General features: G+C 40.0%; 3 protein-coding genes across 4 annotated transcripts; 1 reads left to right on the top strand and 2 right to left on the bottom strand.

Annotated features, from left to right (window-relative positions):
• Positions 1–828: 828 nt before the first annotated feature.
• On the bottom strand, positions 829–12,340 carry LOC137600648 (zinc finger and BTB domain-containing protein 5). The gene is made up of 4 exons (XM_068322379.1): positions 11,840–12,340; positions 10,489–10,702; positions 6,753–7,583; positions 829–4,191 (listed from the first exon to the last, which is right to left on the bottom strand). The coding sequence occupies exons 2-4, from the start codon at positions 10,696–10,698 to the stop codon at positions 3,034–3,036; spliced, it is 2,199 nt and encodes a 732-aa protein (XP_068178480.1). The 5' UTR covers positions 10,699–10,702; positions 11,840–12,340; the 3' UTR covers positions 829–3,033.
• A 2,472-nt stretch (positions 12,341–14,812) lies between these two features.
• On the top strand, positions 14,813–18,275 carry polr1e (RNA polymerase I subunit E). Its single transcript, XM_068322388.1, has 12 exons — positions 14,813–14,893; positions 15,354–15,457; positions 15,589–15,665; positions 15,749–15,834; positions 16,021–16,076; positions 16,186–16,330; positions 16,498–16,608; positions 16,735–16,828; positions 16,912–17,045; positions 17,140–17,221; positions 17,359–17,490; positions 17,748–18,275. Exons 1-12 carry the CDS (start codon positions 14,830–14,832, stop codon positions 17,911–17,913), a joined length of 1,251 nt encoding a protein of 416 aa, XP_068178489.1. The 5' UTR covers positions 14,813–14,829; the 3' UTR covers positions 17,914–18,275.
• On the bottom strand, positions 17,960–24,689 carry fbxo10 (F-box protein 10). 2 transcript variants are annotated; one of them, XM_068322387.1, is made up of 11 exons: positions 24,392–24,689; positions 23,489–24,108; positions 22,498–23,325; positions 22,167–22,316; positions 21,723–21,859; positions 21,343–21,413; positions 21,087–21,239; positions 20,622–20,972; positions 20,216–20,526; positions 19,919–20,013; positions 17,960–19,478 (listed from the first exon to the last, which is right to left on the bottom strand). In XM_068322387.1, the coding sequence occupies exons 2-11, from the start codon at positions 24,071–24,073 to the stop codon at positions 19,298–19,300; spliced, it is 2,862 nt and encodes a 953-aa protein (XP_068178488.1). In that variant the 5' UTR covers positions 24,074–24,108; positions 24,392–24,689; the 3' UTR covers positions 17,960–19,297. The 2 variants fall into 2 exon arrangements, with proteins under 2 accessions (XP_068178488.1, XP_068178487.1); XM_068322386.1 differs by having other exon boundaries at positions 19,919–20,106.
• Between the last annotated feature and the right edge of the window lie 201 nt (positions 24,690–24,890).

Genomic DNA, 24,890 nt, shown 5'->3' on the forward strand with positions numbered 1-24,890 from the left:
CATAGAAGCTGTTCTTATGTTCTTAGGTCAGGCATCCAAAGGCAGGTTCAAATAAAAATGATTTAGATGACGTTTTCTATAACCTGCAAATTTAAATTTCTTCTTGCCACGTCTGTGTTTGTATATGATACTGTTTATCACGATATTAGACAGTAAAATTAAGTAAAATACACAAAGGAGATAGAAATCAAATGAATGGCAATATATTACAGAGAACACTACACAGTATTTTTAAAATGCTATCGATGCCTGCAAAAATGCTTCAACCTTCAAACTTCCAAGGTCACCACCATAGTAGTGTAACAAGGAAACCCTTTACCACTTTTGAGAGTTGAACAATCATAATAAAGCAAATGTTTTCATAGTTCCATATTACAGTGAACACTTATGAAAAGGAAAGATTTGTTGTGTTGCCTTTGTAACAGATACAACATTTACGTATATACACATGTACTGTGTAAAGCACCAATATCAAGTATAGCAAACTATACATACTGATAGCAAACTTATACAAAATGTTATTCATGACTTGTTCTCTCTCTCCACAAGAAACATTATGTAACACACAAAGTCCATTTTGTGTCACTTCTATTCACCCTTAGTATTTCAAAAAACACATACTGTACAGACTTTATGTGGTCATTCCCAGTCAATAAAAGGGATGGAAGATCACATTGTGGTATGTTTTTTAAAAAAAAGAAGAAGTTTTGTATATCATTATGTAAAATAAGGTGCATTAAGAGGCCTTTTTCTCGAGTAGTTTTAATCTAAGGATTCATTGCATTATAATGCAACATGCTATATTTTTCTAAAAATATAGTACAAGTTAAAAGCTGTCGCTGTTGAGCACTGATTGGTGCAAGAAGTTGGAGATGTCCAAATCAAGATCAACACATTGAAGTTTATAGTACTGTACTCATCAAGTTGGTAACAATTTCATAGCATATCAACAACAGGGCCAAAAAATGATAAAACACTTCATTCACTTTTTGTTGTCTCTTGGTTTAACTGAAACTTAAAAGAATTAAGCATCATCTAGACCCACCTTACAGGACTTTTGTGCAGTAACATATAGTCAGCACCAATAATGGCACCAAATCTAAACTTGATTCAGTTATTCTATAATCAATTTGTGTTGGGAAGAACAAGGCACAATATGCACAGTTATGATGATTCAAAAGTCTCAAGAGGGATGCTGCTTCATTTTTTAAAAGTGCATGAAAAATCTACACATAATATTAATACTATTTATATAACGCTAGCTTTTAATGTTGGAGCCATACAGCTGCCTCAAATCTGAACACTTGCATTTAGTGTTATGACTATGGAATCAATTTTCGTAAGCGCACCACAAAATATAAAAGGAACCCAAATCTAAATTTCAACCAACAAGACGGCACACATGGTTCTTTGTAGAAACACAATACAGCCGATATCATAGCTGCTTTGAAAGCTAAATCTATACTGGCTGGAATGATATTAATCTACAGTGGGCGGAAAAAAATCTGTGAACCCTTTGGAATTTCTCAAATTTTTTTGCATAAATTAGGTTAAAATTGGGTCTGATCTTTATCTAAATCACAACAACTAACAAAGATTTTGCTTAAAATAATATCATGCAAATAATTGTATTTTCATATTTTTATCGAGCATAAAACGTTAATATTCACTGGACAGGGAGGAAAAACTAAGTGAACCCTTGGATTTAATAACTGGTTGACCCTCCTTCAACCAAACAGTTCCTGCAGTTACAAATCAGATGTGCACAATGATCAGGATGAATTTTGGACCGTTCCTCTTTCCAAAACTGTTGCAGATCAGCAAGATTCTTTGGACGTCTGGTGTGAATAGATCTCTTGAGTTCATGCCACAGCATCTCAATCAGGTGGAGGTCAGGACTGTTACTGGGCAACTCCAAAAAAATGAATTTTCTTCTTCTGAAGCCATTCTGTTGTTGGTTTGCGTCTGTGTTTTGGAATACAGTATTGTCCTGTTGCAACAGCCGTCTTCAACTGTTGGACTGTAGTACTGTAGTACTACAGGGATGTTGGTAAGTCCCAGTGATTTCTCTAAGTGTTCAGCTGACACTCCTGAGTTCTATTTTACCCTCCTGAGCATTCTGTCCTGTGCTCTTGCAGTCATCTTTACAGAATGTATACTCCTTGGAAAAGAAGCAAAAGCAATGAACTTCCTCTCTTTATACACAACTTGTCTAACTGTGGACTGATGAATGTCAAGACTTTAAGAGATATTTTGTAACCTTCTCCAGTTTTATACAAGTCAATAATTGTTAATCGTGGGTCTTTTGAGAACTCTTTTGAGTGAGGCATGGTAAACATCAGGTAATACTTCTTGACAAGGGAAAATTCTAAACTGGTGTGTTTTCTGTATTGGCCAGTTTTAAGCCACACCTCCAATCTTGTCTTTGATTGGACTCCAGGTCGGCTCACAACTGACTCTTGACTTGCTCATGGAGAATCCTTAGCCTAGAGGTTCACTTACTGGTACTTTTCCATCCCTGTCTGGGAGCGTTTAAAAATATGAAAATGTTTAAAAATATGAAAACAATTGTTTGTGTGGAATTGGATTAAGTGGAGTGTTTATTCTTGTGGTTTAAATTAAGATCAGACTACATTTTATGAGCAATTCATGCAGAAATGTCAAAGAGCTCACATACTTTTTCTTCCCATTGTATTACCTAAAGTTTGAATGTATTGACACTGATGCGAAATTTGACATTTTAAGATTTATGTGAAGTATAGTGTATATCTATGAAACACAAATGCGCTCATTTAATCAGTACTGTAGCTCAATGTTTCTGCAGACCAAATGTCTTAAAGATTAAGAAATTTGATAGTGTGGATTTCTCATAAATAAGAAAATGAAGGAGTGCATTATCGTTCCAGTTTTTGGTTTGTGATTAGAACTAGTTGGCTTGGACAGAACATTTGTCTCAGCTTCTGAAAAATCGCAATCACTGATCCCAAATATATTCATCCTGTTGGCCCAGTCTACACCGGTCTATCCTCAGTCCTACAGCAAGGTGTTGGGCATATTACTATTCTGCCAACGCAGGCAAGTGGTCTTGGAATGTTTATAAAGGTGAGATGACTGGCTGAAGCGCTTCCCACACTTGAGACATGCATAGGGTTTCTCTCCTGTGTGGACTCGGATGTGTTTCTTGCAGTCAGTAAGAGTGAGGAAGGTTTTGCAGCAGATTTTACATGCATACTTGCGAGCTCCCTCGACCACCAAAACATTATGTTCTGACAAAGCCTTCTTACATTTGGACAGAACATCAGCTGATGCTCGGGTCAATTGAGGAGGTAGGGAGGTGGGCCTGCTACTGTTCATTTCATATCCACCAACCTTGTTTAAAAGCAGAGGACTAGTCAGGCTTGAAGAGGATGAAGTGGCATCCTGGAGAATACCATTTACTCCTTCTCCTCCAATGCCAGTTCCCATTTTTGGAGCAATACGTCTGTAACCCGGATAACCCAGAACAGTACCAGTCGCTTCCCCTGCTCCTCTTGAGGATCGCCCGAGGGAGTGAAGCCCGAGACTGGAGCGCTGAAAATCCAAACTAAAGGGATATGCACCATCACAACCTCCACTACCACTTCCTGTAGTTCTAGAGTTCCCTAAACCATCATGCATGGGGTGAAGGAATAAAGATTCAGCTTGTAAGTTGTCTCCAAACTCACTGTGACTCTCATTACCAGGAGTGCCTGACTGCAGAAGAGAGGAAGATGCAGAGCCAGATGGCCCAGTCACTTCCTGTCTAATTTGGAAATCACGTGCTACTGTCTCACCAGTCGTGTTGGGGAGGTCATCTTCTCTAGTAACAAAACTGGCCCCATTGCTTCCAAAATCTTTAGAGCCAAGGAAGCTAGAAATACTGAAACCATGTTTCCCACCCAGTCCATTACTACAGCCAAAACCACCTCCAACTCTGGTGCTTCCTCTCATGCTACTCTTGAATAGAAGTTGTGAGCTGGAAAGCTGAGATTCGGAGCTGGGCTGGGATTCAGAGACGAAGCTGCGGTCACTGCTCTCTGGGCTCAGCTCTGCCTTCTCCTCCTCCTCATGACCTCCAGGCTCAGCCGGGTCGCTACCTTCAGCTTGAGATGTCCTATCGCTGATTTCATCAGTTGGCTCTGGCGAACTTAAAGGCTCTCGTTTAATCACCACCTATGTAAAGTAAAAGACAATTTTTATCGCAAGTTAAAGGACATTATTGCTGATGCAGCTGATATATAAAATGCTTTTGTGTCACTGTCACTGAGGGTCACAAAAGACCTACTTGTACAAATAAAAGAAAGAAAAGAAGAGAAAAGAAATCACGTATTACTAAATATTTAGGACATTATATACCAAATAACAATAAATTTAACCCTAAATACACTGCTTAGAAAAGTTTGGAAAACTATTACATGATTTAGATCTTATAGTCTATTCTTCCCTGCGACCAGGAATTTTCTAAAACCGAGAGGTAAGATGAACCCTAATCCAAACTATCATTATTTCAGATTAGAATTTTTAACCCGAGAGGACCCAAGGTGACACCGGTTTCACACGTGCTTTGAATGCCCGTGTCTCTTTGTTGTAAAGCTTCATGTCTGATTTTAACTTGTTAAGTCCCTAAGCGACGTATACTCAACAATCTGGTATCATGACCATTTGACAGTCATGTGTCTGTGATAGAAAGTGATCTCTCCAAAATAGTGGTGTGGCCGACATGAAAACTACAATTTCCAAAAGCGATTTTCTGATATTACAGGTAATTTCAAACACATGTAACAGGTTTAATGCTTTGATAACATGTTCTATATTACTTTCAACCTGGTCTGACCATATTTGTCGAATTAAATAATATCAAACAAGTTACCGAAATACCGCTGTAACAATTATGTCACTTCGGGCTGTTTGCCTTAAAATAAGAATAAAAACATTGGTGGGACGTATTTGTCACAATAACAGAAATTAATTTTGCTACATCAATTACATTAAGTTGAAAAAGTATTCTGCTGGTCAATTAAAAGCGTACTGAACAATTAGAAACACAAAATAATTTTTGTTTTGTGTTACAAAACATGTTTGGCAAATCTGCACATAATGTTAACAAATTTTTACTATCCTATCCTGATCACATAAAAATTTTAATGTCTTATTTTTGTTAAATATTATATATTCTGTTATTTCTAATTAATTTGTAGCACGAGAATAAACAACGCTACAACCCTACAACGCTTACAATGCATTGGAGGCCATAGTGGGAGATGATAGCGAGTCTCAGGGACGTGATGAAAGCTCAGATGAATACCTCGATGACCCTCTTTACAATCCCAATACTTAAGACAGGGAGAGTAATGAGTCAAGTGATTATGGTGATTCAAACAGTAATGAACCAAGTGGATGTACCACAACCAAACATGAATTCAGGGCAGCAAAATACATTCGTCCATGGAAATGAAGAGAGTACTGTCATCTGGCCTAGGCTAAATGTCAAAAAATACTTTACAGACCTAAGAAGTGAGAAAAGGTTTCAGACATGGTGCTGATGATACAACAGTTTCATTTCTCTTCAGCATTTAAGGTTTTTTTTGCACATGTTATGTCTTTAGGTCTGTTGTTTGGATTTCAGTAGCTATGGTAGCTTATTGCTAACGCTCCCAAAAAGATACGATTTAAGTTTTTTTTTGCACAATTATGTTTTTAGGTCTGTTGTTCTCTGTAGCTATGGTAGCTCGTCACTCATGCTCCCAAACAGGCAGTGTTATTTATTTTTGATGCAGTTCACATATTTTGTGGTGCAAAGTAAAACTACTGACACATTTTTTGCTAAACCTTGTTATATAAGTCACAGTTTTGATATATGTTATAGAAAGGCAAATAAAAAGACTTTTGCATTAGCAAGCAGTAGAAACTGTCAGATTTACTTATTTTCAAATGGGGTATATACATATCACTTACGCCCAATCTGACATATATGTAACAAACCAGATCTATGGTAATAAAACTTATTGTTCTGGAAAAAACTTCAGAAATGTGTTGTATACGGTCCACTTGGTCTGTGGTATAACCCACATATTTTTCCTGTAAGGATAAATAGGTTTGGGTTCTCTAGGGTTAAAAACAATGAAGATGTCCTGGACAGATACTGTACTTCATCATGGGATAAACAAAAGTGTTGTAATACCCTAATCTGAATACTTTTAACATATAAATGTAACAGAAATAAACTAAGATAAAACAGCTGAGATGAACCTACACTTGTATGATTTGCATATTGTTATAAGATTTTATATTTCTCATTAAATGTTAGCAAAGTGCTTGTATTGTGACTATAGATTTTTATAGAAGACTTTGTCCAGGGGGTCAGCCTCTGCTGCACATGATAGGGTTACATATTTCACATGCTATGGATTTTCTATTGTCCAATTAAATGGGTAGCATGTCCCCTTGATTTCTTTGCTTTGACATGATGTAACTTTTTATCTAAATCCATGTCAGACTATTTTTTTCACAAGGCAGTCCTATCAATATTCCAGTACAGCTGTGAACTACATATTATTGTGATTTGTTCTGTTTTTGTCTGCTGAGTTAACAGCAGAACTGATCAACAGGTGGTATAGATGAGGCAATACATTTCCACAGTAAACTGTTTGGTGAATCTGTATTTGACAGTTAGGACACAAATATGAAAATATTGTTGCATGGTTACTTTGTCAGTAAAAACAAATCACCTTTACCTTTTGTTCTTCTGTTTCGTCCTCTGTCCCAGATTTGATATTCACCCCCGGTCTGCTTTCCTGATGGTCCAGGTTTTCGATGTCTTCCTCCTTGCTAACCCCTCTCTGTATTCTCCCTAAGTCCTCCCCATCACAATGCCCACTGTCTGATTGACTGGGCATCTGGGGGTCATCTAGCGTCACCCCTACCTGGACAGGGATTGTAGCATCAACTTTGGACTCATCTCCCATCTTGTGGGAGTCTGGGGAGAGTAGCACTCCTTGCTCTCGCTCTGGATTCACCCCTCTCTCTGCTATCATTGCCTGGTTTTGGGCAGAGGAGCGCTGCCTCTGCCTGGGTCTCTCCTCTGATAAACCCAGGGCCACCGAGAGCTTCCGTTTGTGTAAACGTCGCATTGGGAAGGAGGCCCTCTGTTCAACCACTCCTCTGCCAACTATATTTGCAACTTCGTCCTCCTCCATCCCCCCCAAAGCGGAGCTCACCAAGCTCAACCCAAGCTGCTGCAGGAGAAAGGAGCGCTGTAATGTCGTTGTAGCAGTATTTGCTGTGAGATCAACATTAGCTGTGGGGTTCACTGCTAAATCTGGTACTTGTTGTTGCGGTCTCTGTCTCTGTTGCTCCTGCTGAGGTTTGTGATGGGTGCTCCTGTCAGATGAGGGGGACATGGGGAGTGTGCGTGTTGTCAGGTAGTGTTTGCAGGCCTTGACAACATTGTTGAGATGCAGATGTGATGCTGCAAGGAGGATATCCATTACATTGCTCTCTCCCAGCATCAATGTGGAAGTATACATCATGTCCACGAGAGCAGCAAAAGCTTCAGCGGTCACTACCTACAAATACAACAGACATTAATTGATCTTACAGACACAATAAGAAATATTAAATAAAGTAAAAAGATGTCATGAATAAAGTTGACAAAGGTTGGTCCAAACATATTTGGAGCAGCATCTCACAAAAGTATTTATCAGGTTAAGTTAACTATACACTTTGGTATAGCTGGATTATCTGTAGTTTGTACCGTTAGCCTGTTGGTTGTGCAGTTAGTGGTCTTACTAGCTATCTCGAGCCGGCCAAGTGCCTAAACCAGTAGACGTTAGAGCTTACAAGATAAACACACAAGTTCAAGAGCAACTTCTCTGCAAACACGGCTGGTCAACTTACTAAGACCAAACACAACCTTATTCTACAACTCCAAATTCGGAAACAGAGAAGATGTCATACAAGGAAATGATTGGCATGAATTAGGAAATCAGCTCCCTGTGACTCGCGATGGCGGATAAAGCGGTGTAGGAAAATGGATGGATGGATGACAGAATGATAGACATCAACTTCCAGGTGAAATGCTTTTTGAATTGCTTTAGGATTGAGTACTTTCACAACTTACTCATATACACATATTGAGAGTTAACCTGTACTTCAACCAACCCAGAGCTATGTGCATTTCCCAGTTTGAGATCATTAAGTATGTATGTCAATATGTATATCTGTCTGTCTGTCTAGGGTTAGGGTTAGGATTAAAAACAAATGAAATGTGTTTTAAAATAACTTTAAAAACTCAAGATTGTCTTTATTTGTTGAGACAGAAATTTCAGAAAGACGATAGTTCATTGTATTCCTCTTTTCTTCTTCTTTCGGCTTTTCCTTTCGGGAGTCGCCATAGCGAATCAGTTGCCTCCATCTAACCCTGTCTTCTGCATCCTCTGCTCTCACACCAGCCACCTTCATGTCCTCTTTGGTCTTGCTCTAGGCCTCCTGCCTGGCAGTTCAAAACTCAGCATCCTTCTACCAATATATTCACTAACTCTCCTCTGGACATTTACAAACCATCTCAGTCTGGCCTCTCTGAATTTATATAAAAAACCTCTAACATGTGCTGTCCCTCTGATGTACTCATTCCTTGTCCTATCCATCCTGGTTACTCCCAAAGAGAACCTCAGCATCTTCATCTCTGCTACCTCCAGCTCTGTCTCCTGTCTTTTTCTCAGTGACACAGTCTCTAGACCAAACAACATCGCTGGTCTCAACACAGTTTTCTACACCTTTCCTTTCATTTTACCCCCTTTCCTTTCATTTTAGATTGCTATCTGAGACTCATCACTCTATCTGACACTCTTTTTACCTCCAGGCCATTCCTAACAAACTCCTCCTTCTACTCCTACTCCATTTCTCTTCCTATCTACACCGTGATAGAACAAGTTGAACCCTGCTCCTAAACTTCTAACCTTGCTACCTTTCCACCTGGTCTGGACACACAGTATGTCTATTTTCTTCCTCTGCATCATGTCAACCAACTCTCTACCTTTTTCCTGTCATAGTTCCAACATTCATCGTCCCTACTCTCAGTCCTATACTCTTGGCGTTCCTCTTGTCTCTCTTCCTACGAACACACTTTCCTCCTCTCCTTCTTTGACCAACAGTAGTCCAATTTCCACCGGCACCCTGTAGGTGAACAGCACCGATGGCAGTCGTTGTCAATCCGGGCCTCGACCGATTCGGAATATAAGTCAGAGATGTGATTCGCATGTTTGATTTGGCAAAAGTTTTACGTCGATGCCCTTCCTGACACAACCCTCTGTATTTATCTGGGCTTGGGACCAGCACAGTAAGACACTGGCCTGTGGTGTCTTGGGGCTACATTACAATAGTTCATAGTATTAAACATTTATTTGATATTTTTTAGAAAATTTAAGACAATGGTTACATTTTTAAATCATTAAGAAAAATAGGTGTAAGATTTTTTTTTCTGTCTCCCAGCTCTGACTATGAGGCCTACACCATAGCAGTACTGGCATTTGAGTTAACAATCAACAGATGTGGAAAACCTTTTAATGTTATGTGGAAATAGTTTTTTTTTAACACATGAGAGCGTGTGTACTTGCTCTTGTCGCTAAATTCAGATCACCAGGTACTTAACTACTCAGTTAACACTACTGGCAAAACTTCCATTTGTTACAGTCAATGGTTCTCACATGCAGTGACAGTTCATATTAAGCTCACCATTTAAAAGGTTTCTTATTTGACACAACCATTAAACAGTCAGTGAGTCCTTGCTTGAATTCAGCATTCAATTAAAGATAATGCCTTAATTTTGAGAATTAAGTCAGGATTCTAACTTTACTTATTCTGACATGAGAAGGAAAATTGTATGGATTATTACAAATGAAAATCCATTACTATGCATGGAATATCCTGCACAAGAAAAATCAATGTCCATGCCATTCAAACATCCAAGGTACTTTAGTGGCCTGGACTTTTTTAAAATTTTAATGTGCTGAGAAATAGTCAACGTGGAATGCGAGGAATACTTGAGGTTGAAGTAATGTCTAACTATATTGAGGAAACACCATTGTTTAAGGGAAAACATACTCTGTAAATGTCCTTGATACCAAAGCTGAGATGAATCAAGACCTGGTTAATGTTATTACATGACAGGATGGGCAAGGGCTAACTGATTAGCATTCTAATTTCAGAGACGTGACATAAATGTTTTTTTTTGTATTCTGCTGTAAAGACTAGTCCAATTGTCTAATGTTTTAAACTACATTTAAAAAAAATAATTTATTTATAATTATACTTTCCATCTTTAATACGTGTCAGCAACATTTACTGAAATATCACTGTTATCTTAGATTGAAAAGAACTTTTTTCTCTATACCATCTTATCTTTATCACCATCACACAAATTCTAATTGCTATAAACCTTCATGGAATATCATCAACCACAAAAATCCTCACCTCATTGTCCAGCTGGATCATGTTCATGCTGGCATCTCCCACTGCAACTGTAAACAGTGCTCTGAAGTGAGTGCTGCAGGCTGCAAGAACTGAGCGGTGGGCCTTGAAGTGTCTACTGCCCACTACAATAACACAGTCCCACAGCTGACCTTGGACACGCTGATAGTTAAGTTGCTGGAAGATCTGCTCAAAGTGTCCCGGGAAATCCATTGCCCTAGTGATCAATGCAGATCAAGGTTAAAAGGATAAGGGCTGTTTAATGAGGAACGGAAAAAATAAAGTGGAAGAGATTTAATAATGTCAGTTTTGAGAATCAATTTTTTTCCCGTTATTTGTTAAGAATAAATATAAGACACTCATATATTGTATAAATTGAGTTACAAAGTGTTATAATCAATTGAACATTTTTGAGTTCTAAATTGTGAATAATGACCATTTTTCAATATTTTTTCACAAATTAACTCCTTAATTGTGCTGTAGATTAGCTGATAATAATAAAATTACTTATTTTCTATTTAGCCAGCGATTACAATATAAACTGAGAGTTAAGAAAGAATCATGTCTATGTACAAACCCTGGCAAAAATCACAGAATCACCAGTCTTGATGGATATTCATTCAACAGTTTAATTATATATATATATAAGTCACAGACATGCCACAAAACATTTATTATTCACAATACCAACTGTCTTTCTGAAAGAAATCCTTTTTAAAAAAGAATATTGTTGCAGTCTGTTAAAGATTTTATTTTTCTTTTCAAGCAAAGGAAAACAATATAAAATCACTCAACTCTTTAAAAACAAAGAAAGAAACAGCTGCATAAACAACCTCCCAGAGTGGTGATTCCATCATTTGTGCCAGGGGTCGAAAGTGTAGGGTTTCAATTAATTTTATCCAAGAAAGAAGTGTTCTTGTGCAAAATGAGTATGATGATGAAGTTATTATTGATGATTCTGTGGTCCTACTGATAAAGAAGGCTGGTAAAAGTTGAAATATGAGTTCATTAATCACCCGATTAGGAGTCATATTTTACAGTGGGTTCAATTTCTTGCTATAAAACAAAAATGTAAAAAATAATTACATATTTTGAACCTTAATAAATCCATCATTTAACTTATTAGTAACGTTTTTAGTTAAATAGTAATAACGCAACAGCTCAAGAGTTAATCGCGAACTGTTGTGTAACATTAGATGAAATGAAGACAGTTAGCTAGCCTCGACTGGAGTGGCTAACAAGAACAATTTGCAAACATAACTAGCTAAAATAGCAAAAATAGAACATTCTATGAATAAAAACCAAAGCGTTCTACTGCTGACTGTTGAACTGAGAAAAATTAGTATTCGTTTACCTTGATTTTTTTCCCCGAAACAGTTGGTAAAAGGGGGTAGCAACAGGGCCCTGACCATGAACTGACAAGGCTAATTTTAGCTGGCTACTGACCAGCAGCGTATCTGTTAGCTAACCCAGCAGCAGTAGCATTCGGTCACCTGGCTACAGCGTGTGTACCGAGGCAGCCTTTTCCGTCAAACGTCGGTACAAGCTAGCCAACAACACAGCTGCCCGCCCCTAGTGGCACACTAGCAACCAGTTTATCCGCAGCGACCACTAAAGCTGCCGCTCACGGTGAATCACCTTCTCAGGCAACTTGACTCATGTGTCAATGACACAGTCGGATGTAACAACCGGTAAGGCTGATCTCACGTGAATGGGTTGTGATTTTCTTATCATTGATAATTCCCAGACGGGTTTTCCCAGCCAGACTCACAGGGCGGCGCTGTGGATCTCTTCCATTTCCGTGACCTCGGCAAGGTGACGGGATGCAAAATTCACCACAAGATGGCCCTTATAACTCAACTAAAATCCTTGCTCCAAACGCCATGAATTGGTAGTACAGTCCTGTATTTGCCTTCTTACCCTTTAAGGTCATCAAAGATTACTCATTATCAGATGAAGTTTTAGACAGCTGTGTGTATTAGACTTATATGGGACGTTATAGTAGCCCATTCAATCTTCTTAGTCAATAACGTTCACTTCCTTAATTTTTCGGTGTTCTTACGTTGAATTGTTCAGTATTGTCCTAATTATTGATTCATATACATTACATGTTTATTTTTGTATTAAATTAACTATTCATTGAAGACTGTTTTGTGTTGTAAGTGGTATTGCATCCGTATAGCTGTTCCCTGCTTACATCTGTTCCCTTCCCTGTGGCCTGTACCATCACCGCTGACACTTGTTTTGTAGCCATATGACCACATCTAGTCTGAAGGGGGAAATACAATTTGGGGGGGGGGGTCCAGATTTTTAGAATTTGAAAAAAAAAATTCAGACTTTTTTATTTGTTTGTTTTTTAATGATGTAATTTGATTATACATTTCTTCTTCTTCTTTTCCTTTCTGCTTTTCCGTTCACAGCAAATCAATTGCCTCCATCTAACCCTGTATTTTGCATCCTCTTCTCTCACACCAACTACCTTCATGTCCTCTTTCACGACATCCATAAACCTCCTCTTTGGTCTTCCTCTAGGCCTCCTGCCTGGCAGTTCAAAACTCAGCTTCCTTCTACCAATATATTCACTATCTCTGCTCTGGACATGTCCAAAACATCTCAGTCTGGCCTCTCTGACTTTATCTCCAAAACTTCTAACATGTGCTGTCCCTCTGATGTACTCATTCCTGATCCTATCCTTCCTGGTCACCACCAGAGAACCTCAGCATCTTCATCTCTGCTACCTCCAGCTCTGTCTCCTGTCTTTCCCTCAGTGACACTGTCTCTAGACCAAACAACAGCGCTGGTCTCACCACAGTTTTGTACATCTTTCCTTTCATTTTAGCTGAAACTCTTCTATCACACATCACACCTGACACTTTCCTCCACCCGTTCCATCCTGCCTGTACACGCTTCTTCACCTGTTTTCCACACTCTCCATTGCTCTGGACTGTTGACCCTAAGTGCTTAAAATCCTTCACCTTGTTGATCTCTTCTCCCTGTAACCTCACTCTTCCCCTTGGGTCCCTCTCATTCACACACATGTACTCTGTCTTACTGCGGCTAACCTTCATTCCTCTCCTTTCCAGGACAAACCTCCACCTCTCTAGCTTCTCCTCCACCTGTTCCCTGCTCTCATTGCAGATCACAATGTCATCTGCAAACATCATAGTCCATGGAGATTCCTGTCTAACCTCGTCTGTCAGCCTGTCCATCACCATAGCGAACAAGAAGGGGCTCAGAGCTGATCCCTGATGCAGTCCCACCTGCACCTTGAACTCTGTCACACCTACAGCACGCCTCACCACTGTGTTACAGTCCTCATACATGTCCTGCACTGCTCTAACATACTTCCAGGGCTCGAAATTGCGCCCATTTTGGTCGCATATGCGCCCAAATTTTTATCAGTACGACTATTAAATATATTTGGGAGCACCGGTGCGACTAAGGAAAAAAATCTGGTGTGCCTTTTTTTGTGAGACCGCGCTCCTGCGGTCCTGCCAGGAAACAATTAGAGCACAACTGCGGCTGCTCTCCTGGGAGAGAGGCGCGCGGAACGGAGATGGACGGAGCGGTCTCTATCGCTCCGTCACTGCCTTGCTTTTGGGTAGGTGCACCTAAAGTCTTTGCTGGTGCTACTAACTTCTAAATTTGGGAGCACCAGTGCTACCAAGAAAAAAAGTTAATTTCGAGCCTTGACTTCTCTGCCACTCCAGACTTCCTCATACAATATCACAGTTCCTCTCTGGACACCCTGTCATAAACTTTCTCCAGATCTACAAAAACACAATGCAGCTCTGTCTGGCCTTCTCTGTACTTCTCTATCAACATCCTCAAAGCAAATACTGCATCTGTAGTACTCTTTTTTGGCATGAAACCATACTGCTGCTCACAAATGCTCACTTCTGCCCTTAGTCTAGTCTTCAACTACTCTTTCCCATAACTTCATTGTATGGCTCATCAGCTTTATTCCTCTGTAGTTGCCACAACTCTGCACATCTCCCTTGTTCCCATGTTTGATTTGGCAAAAGTTTTACGTCGGATGCCCTTCCTGACACAACCCTCTGTATTTATCCGGGCTTGGGACCGGCATAATAAGATACTGGCTTGTGTCCTCTTGCGGCATTTCGCACGATTGATTTGGCAAGGCATGTTTGATTTGACAAAGCTTGTTTGATTTGGCAAAAAAGCTTAAGACTTAGTTTACTGAGCTACTGCCATTAAAGTAAATATTTTAAGTTGAGTACAGTACTGTACTTCATGTATTGTGGGCAGAACTGGAAGGCTTGCGAAACCGGAAGTATAACGCATTCATTCCTCTTGCCTTCCGGAACGCTCACCGCAACAACAATGGCTGCCCCTTTCTCCTTGGTGTGCTGCGGGCAGGAGAAGGATTCTGATAAATCCGTTATTGGTGACTCTTTCACACATTTCTTGTTTTAGAAAGTTTAGAGGAAATTGCTTATTGTAATAGCTCATGTAAAAGTGTGATCATGCCGGTGGAATACATTAAACACATGTTTGTATCGCACACGTGGGAGCTAGCAACGTTAGATGACGCTTGTGTTGAGTCTGAGGTTATTTACTTGTTTATGATGTGAAATTTTACAAGCAACTATAGCCATAATTTGTGAAACTTCTGCGTAGTGTTTTTCCGTGCATACCGTACTTGAAATGTTCGTTCATGTTTAAATATAATATTTTTCTACTCATAAAACAAGCAATGTTAGTTGTGACAGAAGTATTCTGATAATGTACTTAGTTTTGTCCTGATCTGGTGCTTAGTACTTCAGAATTTATCTAAGCAATTCAGTATATGTATTTATTAGCACCGAGTATCATCAGGTCTCCTATTGTGTTCTTTGTTCTTACAGTGCAATTTTCAAACAGCAACATCAAAAATGCAGACAAACTGGATTTCACAATGTTTAAGAACACAGATGAGAATAATCCCAGAAAAAAGAGCCAAAGGATATTGGTAAGTAGGACTTATTTCATTCACAGTACTCTTTATTTCATCTGTACGTTAAATCAATAACATAACAGGTTGTTATTTGCTATTTGCCAAGTCCTCTCAAGACCACGTTGCTTATGGTTTCCTTTGTGTAGGTTGCTGAATCAGACAGGCTGTCCTATGTTGGATGTAATTTTGGGGAGGGGTCTTTAAAATGCAACAATCTTTGCAAGTAAGCTTGTTTCACATTCTGAAGTGTTGTGACTGCTGCTGTACAGCTGGTGTTAATAAGCATAACATTATTTGTCTGTTCAGATATTATGTAGGAGTGTTGAACAAGCAGACAATGAAAATGGAGGTGCACAGTGCTCAGCTCTTCAATATGCAGCCATCCATACCAGGTGAAAAGCATACCATCAGTAGTTATAAAGTACTACACTTAAAAGTGTTCTGTGTAGTCATTTATAACTACTTTTACTAGTAGCTATAAATTACTACATTGAATACTGTACTTTTAAAGAGTCTACATAACTCAGATAACTAAAACATCTTTTGAAGTATTTATTTGTGATGTCATTTTTAATCAGGAGAGACAACAGTGACCGCAAAATCCCAGGACACTACTCTGTCCTACCGAGAAAAGGTATGGTGTGATGCTCTGCCCCGTTTCAAGTAGAATAAGAGAAGCCCGAGCTCAGATAAAAACAAACTTGATGTTAATGTCTTAACTGTATTCTACAATCGCTGCCTAGGTTGAATCTCTAATTGAGGTGTTTGGCACCAAGAAGCAGAAGAGAGCTCTGAACTCCCGCAGGCTGAATAAGGTGGGTAGTGATACCCTGCATCAAGCAGTGACTAAGGCTGCCAACACTGTGATTGACCAGAAGGGTTTGGAAGGTAAGTGACTGTTATACTTTGTAAATAATGTATATTAAAGTAACCTGAGATGCACTTCAGATAGCTTTATTGACAAAAGTGTTGAATTAAATATCTTGTAATTAGAGACTTCTTGTGTTTTTTTGTGTTCACCTTTTTTTCCTGTCATGTTTTTTCTCCCCTTTCAGCTCTACAACAGGAAGTTGCCAAAACAGAGTCTCAGGGAGACGTTGCTCTCCATCTGCCTCCCATTAATAAAGATGCTGACAGACCTGAGACTGTGTACTTGTTTGAAGATCGTATCCTTAATTATCTCGGAGTATATTTGTTACATTACAGCAAGGGAATGCAGGTACAGATAATATAGTTTGGGATGAAAGCTTCCACTATCTGTTCAGTTGTCCTGCCTTAACCAGCATCCCCAGTCCTGAGTCCAGTAGAGTTTGGGGCTTTGGAGGAGGCTGGTTCCACAATGGCAGCATTAACATGTGAAGATTTGCAGAAGATGAGAGATGGAGGGTAAGGTGGCAGAAAACCTCGCTGTTGCTAAAAAATTATAACGTTTTTATTCCATTTAAAAAAAAATTATTATTTTTTTTAAGATGCCTGTCTGTTGTGAAAGTCCTAGAAGATATGCCTACTGAAGATGGAGAGATGAGAGACAAAACTTTCCGCTGTGCCTATTATCTTTCTCTGCTTCTGAAACTGGCACGGCACAAAAACATGACCCGAAAGTGTGAGTTCTGTTTGTCTTGCTTGTCAAAAGTGTTTTTGCACACATCTGTGTAGTAGACTAATTGCTACTTTGCAAATACTGTTTGCATATGCAGTTGCGCAGGAAGATGGCTGTCCTCGCATCATTCAGAATAAACTGCTGAAAACATTTACTGTGGAGACTTACAAAGATGGCAGGTATGATGGTAGTTGAGCTGTTAAAGTTTTACTATTTAGTGCAGTACCTGCAGATCACTGAATTTGCACTTTTTAGTTGAATTAAATTTCACATTAACTGCTTTAGAACACATTTTAAGTTTTTCTGTTGTTTACAGGGTCAACAATGTAGTTTCTGCATCAATGCGCGTAAAATTAGCAGCCTACTCGCTGGCCCTACTGCTGCACATGGCTCACATGACTGCTGATCTTACACTACTTCACCGGGACTTGCAGATCACTGAGGCAAGGTAAGAAAAAAAAAAAGGGGGGGGTTTATATTAGTTATTATTTGAGTGTTTGTCTTGGGTTTTTCTTTTTAACTTGCATTTGTGTAACATAAAATTTGATGATACATGGTACTGTTAAAATAACACCTGGAGATCCTTATAGCAATTTCCACATTTCCTTTTTAAAGATTCTGCTGATATATTTGACCAGTTTTTTGTGTGATAACACAAATGAGTGAACTTGCTTAGTCACTGGTAATTTTTGCATCTTCTTGTAGGATGATTGAAGTTGCCAAGTCAATGGGACTGACTCTAATTAGACCACCCAAGGGGATGGCTGCCAAGCAGGAACTGCGAGACGAACACAGACGCGCTTGTCTTGTTCTACCCCTCATCAAATATGATCAGTTGACAGAGCGGCAGAAACGCAAGAAAATGCACTGAGGATAAATATAAGGAGACTTGGATAAAGAAGACAGGCCTTTCAGAATTGGAAATTGCACAAACAAGAACAATTTATTGTTCTTTTTTGTTGGCAGATAAATTGGTGAACATTTAGATATGCATGACATTGTTCCTTAATGCATCCTATGCAAGATACAAAAAAAGCTGAGTATTGAATTGCAGATTCTACATGACAGAATTTATCTGTCAAAATACATAGGCACATTAGTTTACAGCATATATTGCACACTGAACATAATTGTCTTTCTACAACCAATTATTAAAGAATAATCCTTTGATTTACCCAACCAATTGGGAAATTTCTTTTATACTTCAACACACCATTAAACATGTTGACCAAGTGAGTGTGTCCTTGTTGGAATGCTGGAATGATTTTTTCATATTTTAAAGACAACATGAATAAGGAAAATAATTATAATGACCAGTAAAAGGAGCATCTCTGTGAGAAGACAACAACCTAGGCTCATCTTTGATTTTGCATATACACTTCACACTATAGCAGCCTGCTAGCTTCTCTTAAGATTATAAATTCAAACAAGGCACACTTTGTTATGTCGCTGAAGTCAGCTTCACTGAAGCGTCTATCTCCTGATGACACAAAAAAAGACTGCAAGAGATGTATTTATGTGTGCACATTTGTAAAACTCAATCGAAAGGTACAAAGTTATGCTATTAACAATTTCACATATGCACCGGAAGTCCCCAAAATATGTCTTTAAAGTTTGTCAGCTAAAACAGCACATGTACTATGTGTTATGGGATGCCTGTTTATCCCCTCTGCTCATGGATTGTGTCTGTTACTTTAAAAAAAACCAAGCCGGACATGCCCCTCAACAGAAGTCGATGTAATTTGGGCAGGCAAACCTCAGCACCTGCAGTCTCTCCTCCCTGGAAGAGATGCAAAGCCTACTACTATGACATAATAATTAGCTTCAAATCTAAATAGTACTTCAGTTATGATGGGTGGAGCAAGCAGAAGACAGGATGGCTTTCCCCTCATGTGTGGGGTGTCTGTAGAAAGGCTAGGACAAGTATTTTTGTTGGAAAAGCATGAAAAAGCATATTGTGTATTTCAGACTATTAAAGCATCAGTATGGAAGTGTTTCAATTAAATATTTCATACATTGGCTTCCCTTCATTAGTCCACATTTGATGAATGCAATAAAATTTCATCAGGTGGTGTTGAAGATTTAAGTGTTGTACTGTAAGGGAGATGGTGTCCAGACCAGCCTCCTGCATCTTGGAAGTTATTCCACTTTAGCAAAGGTGCCACACATGTACAATATACACCAGTTAAAGTGCAAACAACTTGATAGCATTTTGGAAATGTCCTCATTTTCGTATTCTTAGTCCTTTCCGACATTTACAGGATGGAGCAGAACATGCTGCCACTGTGGCAACCACTTTCGACAGTGGCGCTGATTCTTGTTGTCATTGAAATTCCAAGTCGGGATGGATACTGTGATGAGGAGAGGCCAGAGGTGGGGCTGGCAGGTGGACGGGGGGGAGGATTTTCCAAAACCCAGAGAGGAGCAGATGAACAGCTACAAAATGCAAAGAGATGAAAAAAGTGAATAATTTTCCAATAACAGCATTTATTCATTTTTTAAAAACTTCAATAGAAGAAATACAAAAATGAAAATGCCACCTTCAAGAACTCAATTTGGGTCACCTACTAGAAACAGAAACAAGAATCTGATCTTTTAAGTTTATACTGTGTTGGAAAACAGTTGTTGATGTAGACATCCAGCAGAGGGAACATTATCATCATGTAAGTGTGAACCAGAATTGCAAAGTTGTGGATCAGATAGGTAAGCTATGAAATTGAGGGGATGCAGAAAGAGGCCAGTTCCACATTGTTATGTGATACATCATTAGAGGTTGTAACGGCTGTATTTTGACAGCGGAAGTAAAAGTAAAAATCCAGACTGAATTCAGTAGTGGTATCTGAAGGTCTGGCACTTTAGGTCTGTTGCCTAGTTACCTGTTGTTATGCCTTAGAACACTGTTGTTGCGCAACACACAAGTTTCATTGCCAGGCTCTACATGGAGCAGTGGTTTTTTGCTTTCAGGATGGCCCTGGAACAAGAGATTGTCATGGACAACACCTTTTACTAGCCCAAGCACAATAATTCCACAGCCCTGCACTGGTTGGACACGGTTGCGCAATACCTATAGATTAAAAAAAATTAAAGAAGTATATTAGTAATATGTTATCACTGAGGTCAGGTGAAATAGATGTCAGCAAGTCTAATTGTGTTCATGCTTCATTCCATTTCACCTTGATGTCGACACTGCCAGAGACTTGGATCCCACATCCACGGTTTCCAATGACATCAGTCTCCACAATGTGACCAATACCACAGAAACTGACACCGTGGCCACTGTTTTTATAGATGCCATTACCACGAAGCTCTACTCGGCAATCCTTCTCCACCGTTACACCCCCTCGACCATTGTGAATTACGCAGTTTGACACCAATCGGGTCAGCTGACTGCTCTGCAGCACAGCAATGCCAGTTCCATGATTGCTCTTTATGAGGTTGGAAAAAACATTAAGAGGTTCGCTGCTCTTCACATACAGACCGACTGCTGCAGAAATGGAGAGGACAGATGGAGAAACCTGTAACAACAGGAATTGTGAAACTTTGGACATTTGCCAATATTCAACAAGTGTTTTTTTTTACCTCCATTGTAGTTTATGCAGTTTCTTTCCACAAGAGCCACACTGATGGAACGATGGGCAGAGTGGCGCTCATCCTCACTGTCCAGATCACTCTCCCATGCAAACAGTTCCCCCTCTTCATTAAAGTTCTCCTGCCCTTCCCTCCCTTCTCCATCTACCCCAATTCTTTCACCACTGCCGCCTTCTCTTCCAATCCCATCCTGCCCCGGCCAGTTACCCTCCCTGGCCTCAATGTTCTCCGGATCTTTTCTGCATAAAACTGCCAGTCCATACATACAGTTGCGGGTGATATAGTTTCCCAGCAGCTGTGGGAGGCTGGATGACATAACCCATACACCACAGCCTTTGTTACCTGAGAATGAGTAGAAATTAAACATTATTATTGGTAAAGGTGCATCCATATTGATAAAGGTGTGATCAAAGACAAAGACAAATGTGCTGCCTTCAACAGCCTGAAATGACATACAGAAAACATGGTTCCCTTCAATTAGTCCACGGCCTCTCTCTCCCACCACGACACCATCGGAATAGCCAAAACAAATGTAGTTGTTCTTCAGGATAGGGTCACCCCCTCTACGGATGTCCACCCCACCCCACTGGTTCTCTTTGATCACATTCTCTGTATTTATGTGTAAAAGAAGGGTTCACAGTGACAAACATCAAAGGGGGAAAATACATTTTGAATTCCAATGTAAAATGTGGTAGGAGAAATCTGTCTATACCTGCTATCATCCCTCTACCATTCTCATTTATAGCTATCCCTGCTGTCTGGCCCCGGAAGATGTGATTCCCACTGCAAGAAAAAAATGAGAAGAGTAAGACAACAGGAGCAAATTTTTAAAAAGAAAACACTTGATGTAGTAGTCCATAAGAAAATAATGGGTAAATTTGTTTAGAAGTGTTGAATACATTGACAATATAAATCATTATATGTGATAATTAAGACCAGTTGTATACTGTATGTTCAGAAGACCAAACAAACATCTCTGCTGTGAAAAAGGCCCAACGTGATGTTTATTCCTTTCAATTAAGAAAACACAGCAATGGAAAAAGTGAGTAAAAATTTGTGGGAAAGATATTTGTGTACAGTATTTCCACCTACCAGACCACTGGATTCCCGCTGAAGAGAATATAAACACCAGCTTCCTTGTTGTTGTAGATCTGGTTGCTCCGAATTGCACCTTTTCCATTGCCAAGGACAACAATACCTGAACGCAAACCACTATGGATTTTGTTGCACTATGAAAAAGATAGAATAGAAAGGACCAAAATCAAGATTTTCCTGTGAACACTCTTTTAGAATTTGGAATGTCAAGGCTTTTTCAAATTATAATTGGGATTTTTTTTTTTACAGTATGCAGTCTTAAATATTATTGGTGTATAAAAAAATATGAGTATAACTTTCTATCTGGATGTTCAAAAAATCCTATTCTTGTCTAAGGTTTTCGAACACTGTACACAACGTGTATAAATACGTACAGTGTTAATACAGTGATACTTAAACAAAGCTTGTCTATGACAACTGGCTGCAAGATTCAGCATTTACCAGAATGATCGGATTGGCTCCTTTTCGAATGTCAATCCCTGCCTCGCTATTTGAATGGATGTTATTTTCTGCGATGAGTCCCTGAGCAGACAGGCGGAGGAACACACCTGAGGAGCGACACTCACAAACCTCGTTTCTCAGCATCACAATCTGAACAAGGTGAAAGAGAAGGAAAGGGAAGAAAACTTGACTCCAGCTTAACTACTCATCATCTCACCTATTGACATATATATATAATTCAAAAGGTATTTTGCTAATAAAAGTAATTAAATTTAAATAAAATGTAAATCAAAAAGATCCTTTCTTAATATGAAAAACAGTATGCTCTTACTGTGGAGTTTTGGATGCAACGGACCGCATAGTTCAGGCCACGGAAAACATTGCCCTCCAGCCGAGCTTGACCGTAATTAGATAAATGCATTCCACCCTTCCCTTCCCTGAAGAGGCATCGTCTGAGGATGCAGCCAAAGGTGGATGCTGCCAAGATCTGAGCTTCAGGGTCCCTATTTAATTCTTGCTGAAGGGTGAAGGGTTCAGGAATCACACATGGGGGATCTGAAGAAGAGGCCGGTGGCAGAGTGCCATCTTGCTTGGGCTTGAGCAGATGGGACAGGCCATGATTGTCAAAAGAAATTTTGTAGTCCAATTTAAATGGGTTTTTGGTGTTAGTTAGTTCTCCAACTTTGCTTTCCTCTTCTCCCTCACTGTAGTCACAGTCACTCCAGCAGTCTTCAATGACTGTGCCTCGACACACGGCATCTACCTGAGTCCTCCTCTGCCAGTCTGTTGTGTTCTCGTGTTCCTTTGTAACATTGGTGCCTGGAGTTTGTTGCCTGGCAGAGGAGCCGGTCAAATGACCTCTTGAAGGGCTGTCGCTATTTCCAGATGCACCACATGAGGTGAACGTCCGGGCCAGGACAGCCAAGTGTTTACAAGCCCAGTTCTTTTCTGAAACTGGGGGGCCTTCCACTGTCACAGATGCGGTATCACTTCCTGAAAAGTCGCAGCTATCCAATAAACTGAGGACCACACCCAGCAAGTGGGCAGAGCTGCCCTGTGAGAAGGAGCAGAAGCGAGCCTGGCAGGTTCCCGGGCCACGGACTTGTAGTTGAGCTCCCTCAAAGTTGCAGTTATCTAGTTGGACGTGACCCCATGATGTCTGAGCCGAACGAAGAATGCGAGGTGATTGAAGTAACATACATTCAGGAAAAAAGAAATAAACAATAATTATTGAGTGTAATTGTTAAAATATATTTCAGGATACACAACTTGGAAAACTAAGTTTATAAATTTACTGTATAAAAACAGGAAATAATCTTTACCTTGTACACCACAGTGGAGAACCAGGGCGGCATGAAAACCAAATTACAGAGCCTGGCAGTAGGACACTGCTGCTCCATGCACACCAGGAGGGCCACTTCCCCCAACTGTCCAAGCCCAACCAGTTCCACAGGTACCTTCAGCACAACCTCTGCCTGCTCTTCATACACCCCAGGATGGAGGATCACTCGATCATATGGTCCTACGACAGCAAGGACCCCACGAAGAGACTCGTACTCACATCCAGGCCCCACGTGCCAGACTCTGCGGTCTTTTCTACGACGGAAAAAAAGGAGACAGGCAGTGGACTGGACCTCCGGCCCATTTTGAGTCCAAGTGCGGGTAGCCAGGGCATGCTGCTTCAGGGCCTCTCTCCAGGATGGGGGCTCCACATGGGGCTGACTGGGCCAGTTGGGATGTCGGCACTCAGGGCAGCCTAAGCAAAGTTGTCTCCAGCGGGTGTTATCCAGAGAGAGGATGAGCTCCCTCCAGGCATGGCACACCTGGCAGCATCGCCCAAGGTCAGAGAGAGGAAGATAGGCTAAAATAACCCTCCAGAGCTCCACGGGGAGGCTCCCCACCTCCATGGCAGCACAGACACCGGCTGTGATGGGAGGGGCTCCTGGGAAGCAAGCAACACGCATGCGCAGTTAAAGAGCAGCAGCCTCCTGCTACCACCCGTTGTGCAAACCATAGAATAACACATCACACGCAGGTCATCCTGCAGCAATATTCTTTCACATTGACCGATCAACCAATATCACCTGGCAGGCTTTCAATATGTCAGTAAAACTTTGCTACGATTATTGATCGTTAGCTAGAATCGCAACAACGCTGTTATTTACAACCCCCTTGTTAGTTACGATCATGACCATACAAATCGTACTTAAAAAGAAATAACTTACCTTTCACCAGTTTACCATTGTGTGACAAATCGACACATCTATTCGATGTACACAGCAGCCACGTTTTGTTAAATGTCTGTGATGGCGACCTTTTCCTTCACGTTCATAACAATCCCTGACAACAGACATCACTGGTTCGTGTCCTTTCATGCATCCCGTGTTTTCGTTTGTAACAAACAAGAGACAAAAAAACCCAATTGGTTCTGAAGAATCAACAAACGGAAAACGGAGATTTCAACTTTAAATAACGGAACCTGGTAGTGTTTTGCAAAGTCTTGTTTTTTTTTAAAAAAATTTAATTTTCCTATACGCGTTTCATGAGTGACACGGGTAGACATGTGACACGGAAGTGAAAGTAGAACATTGACTTGTCAAAATAAAAGCCATGACTGTAGCCAGCCAGCCAGACAGGGACAGACAGACAGATTGATTTTCTTTCTCTAATCCTAATAAGGATTCTCCGCCAAGAGGTTTTTTTTTGTAATTGTTAGCTTGATTA

This window comes from Antennarius striatus, chromosome 8 (assembly GCF_040054535.1).
Source record: "Antennarius striatus isolate MH-2024 chromosome 8, ASM4005453v1, whole genome shotgun sequence".
In the NCBI taxonomy this organism is placed as follows: domain Eukaryota; kingdom Metazoa; phylum Chordata; class Actinopteri; order Lophiiformes; family Antennariidae; genus Antennarius; species Antennarius striatus.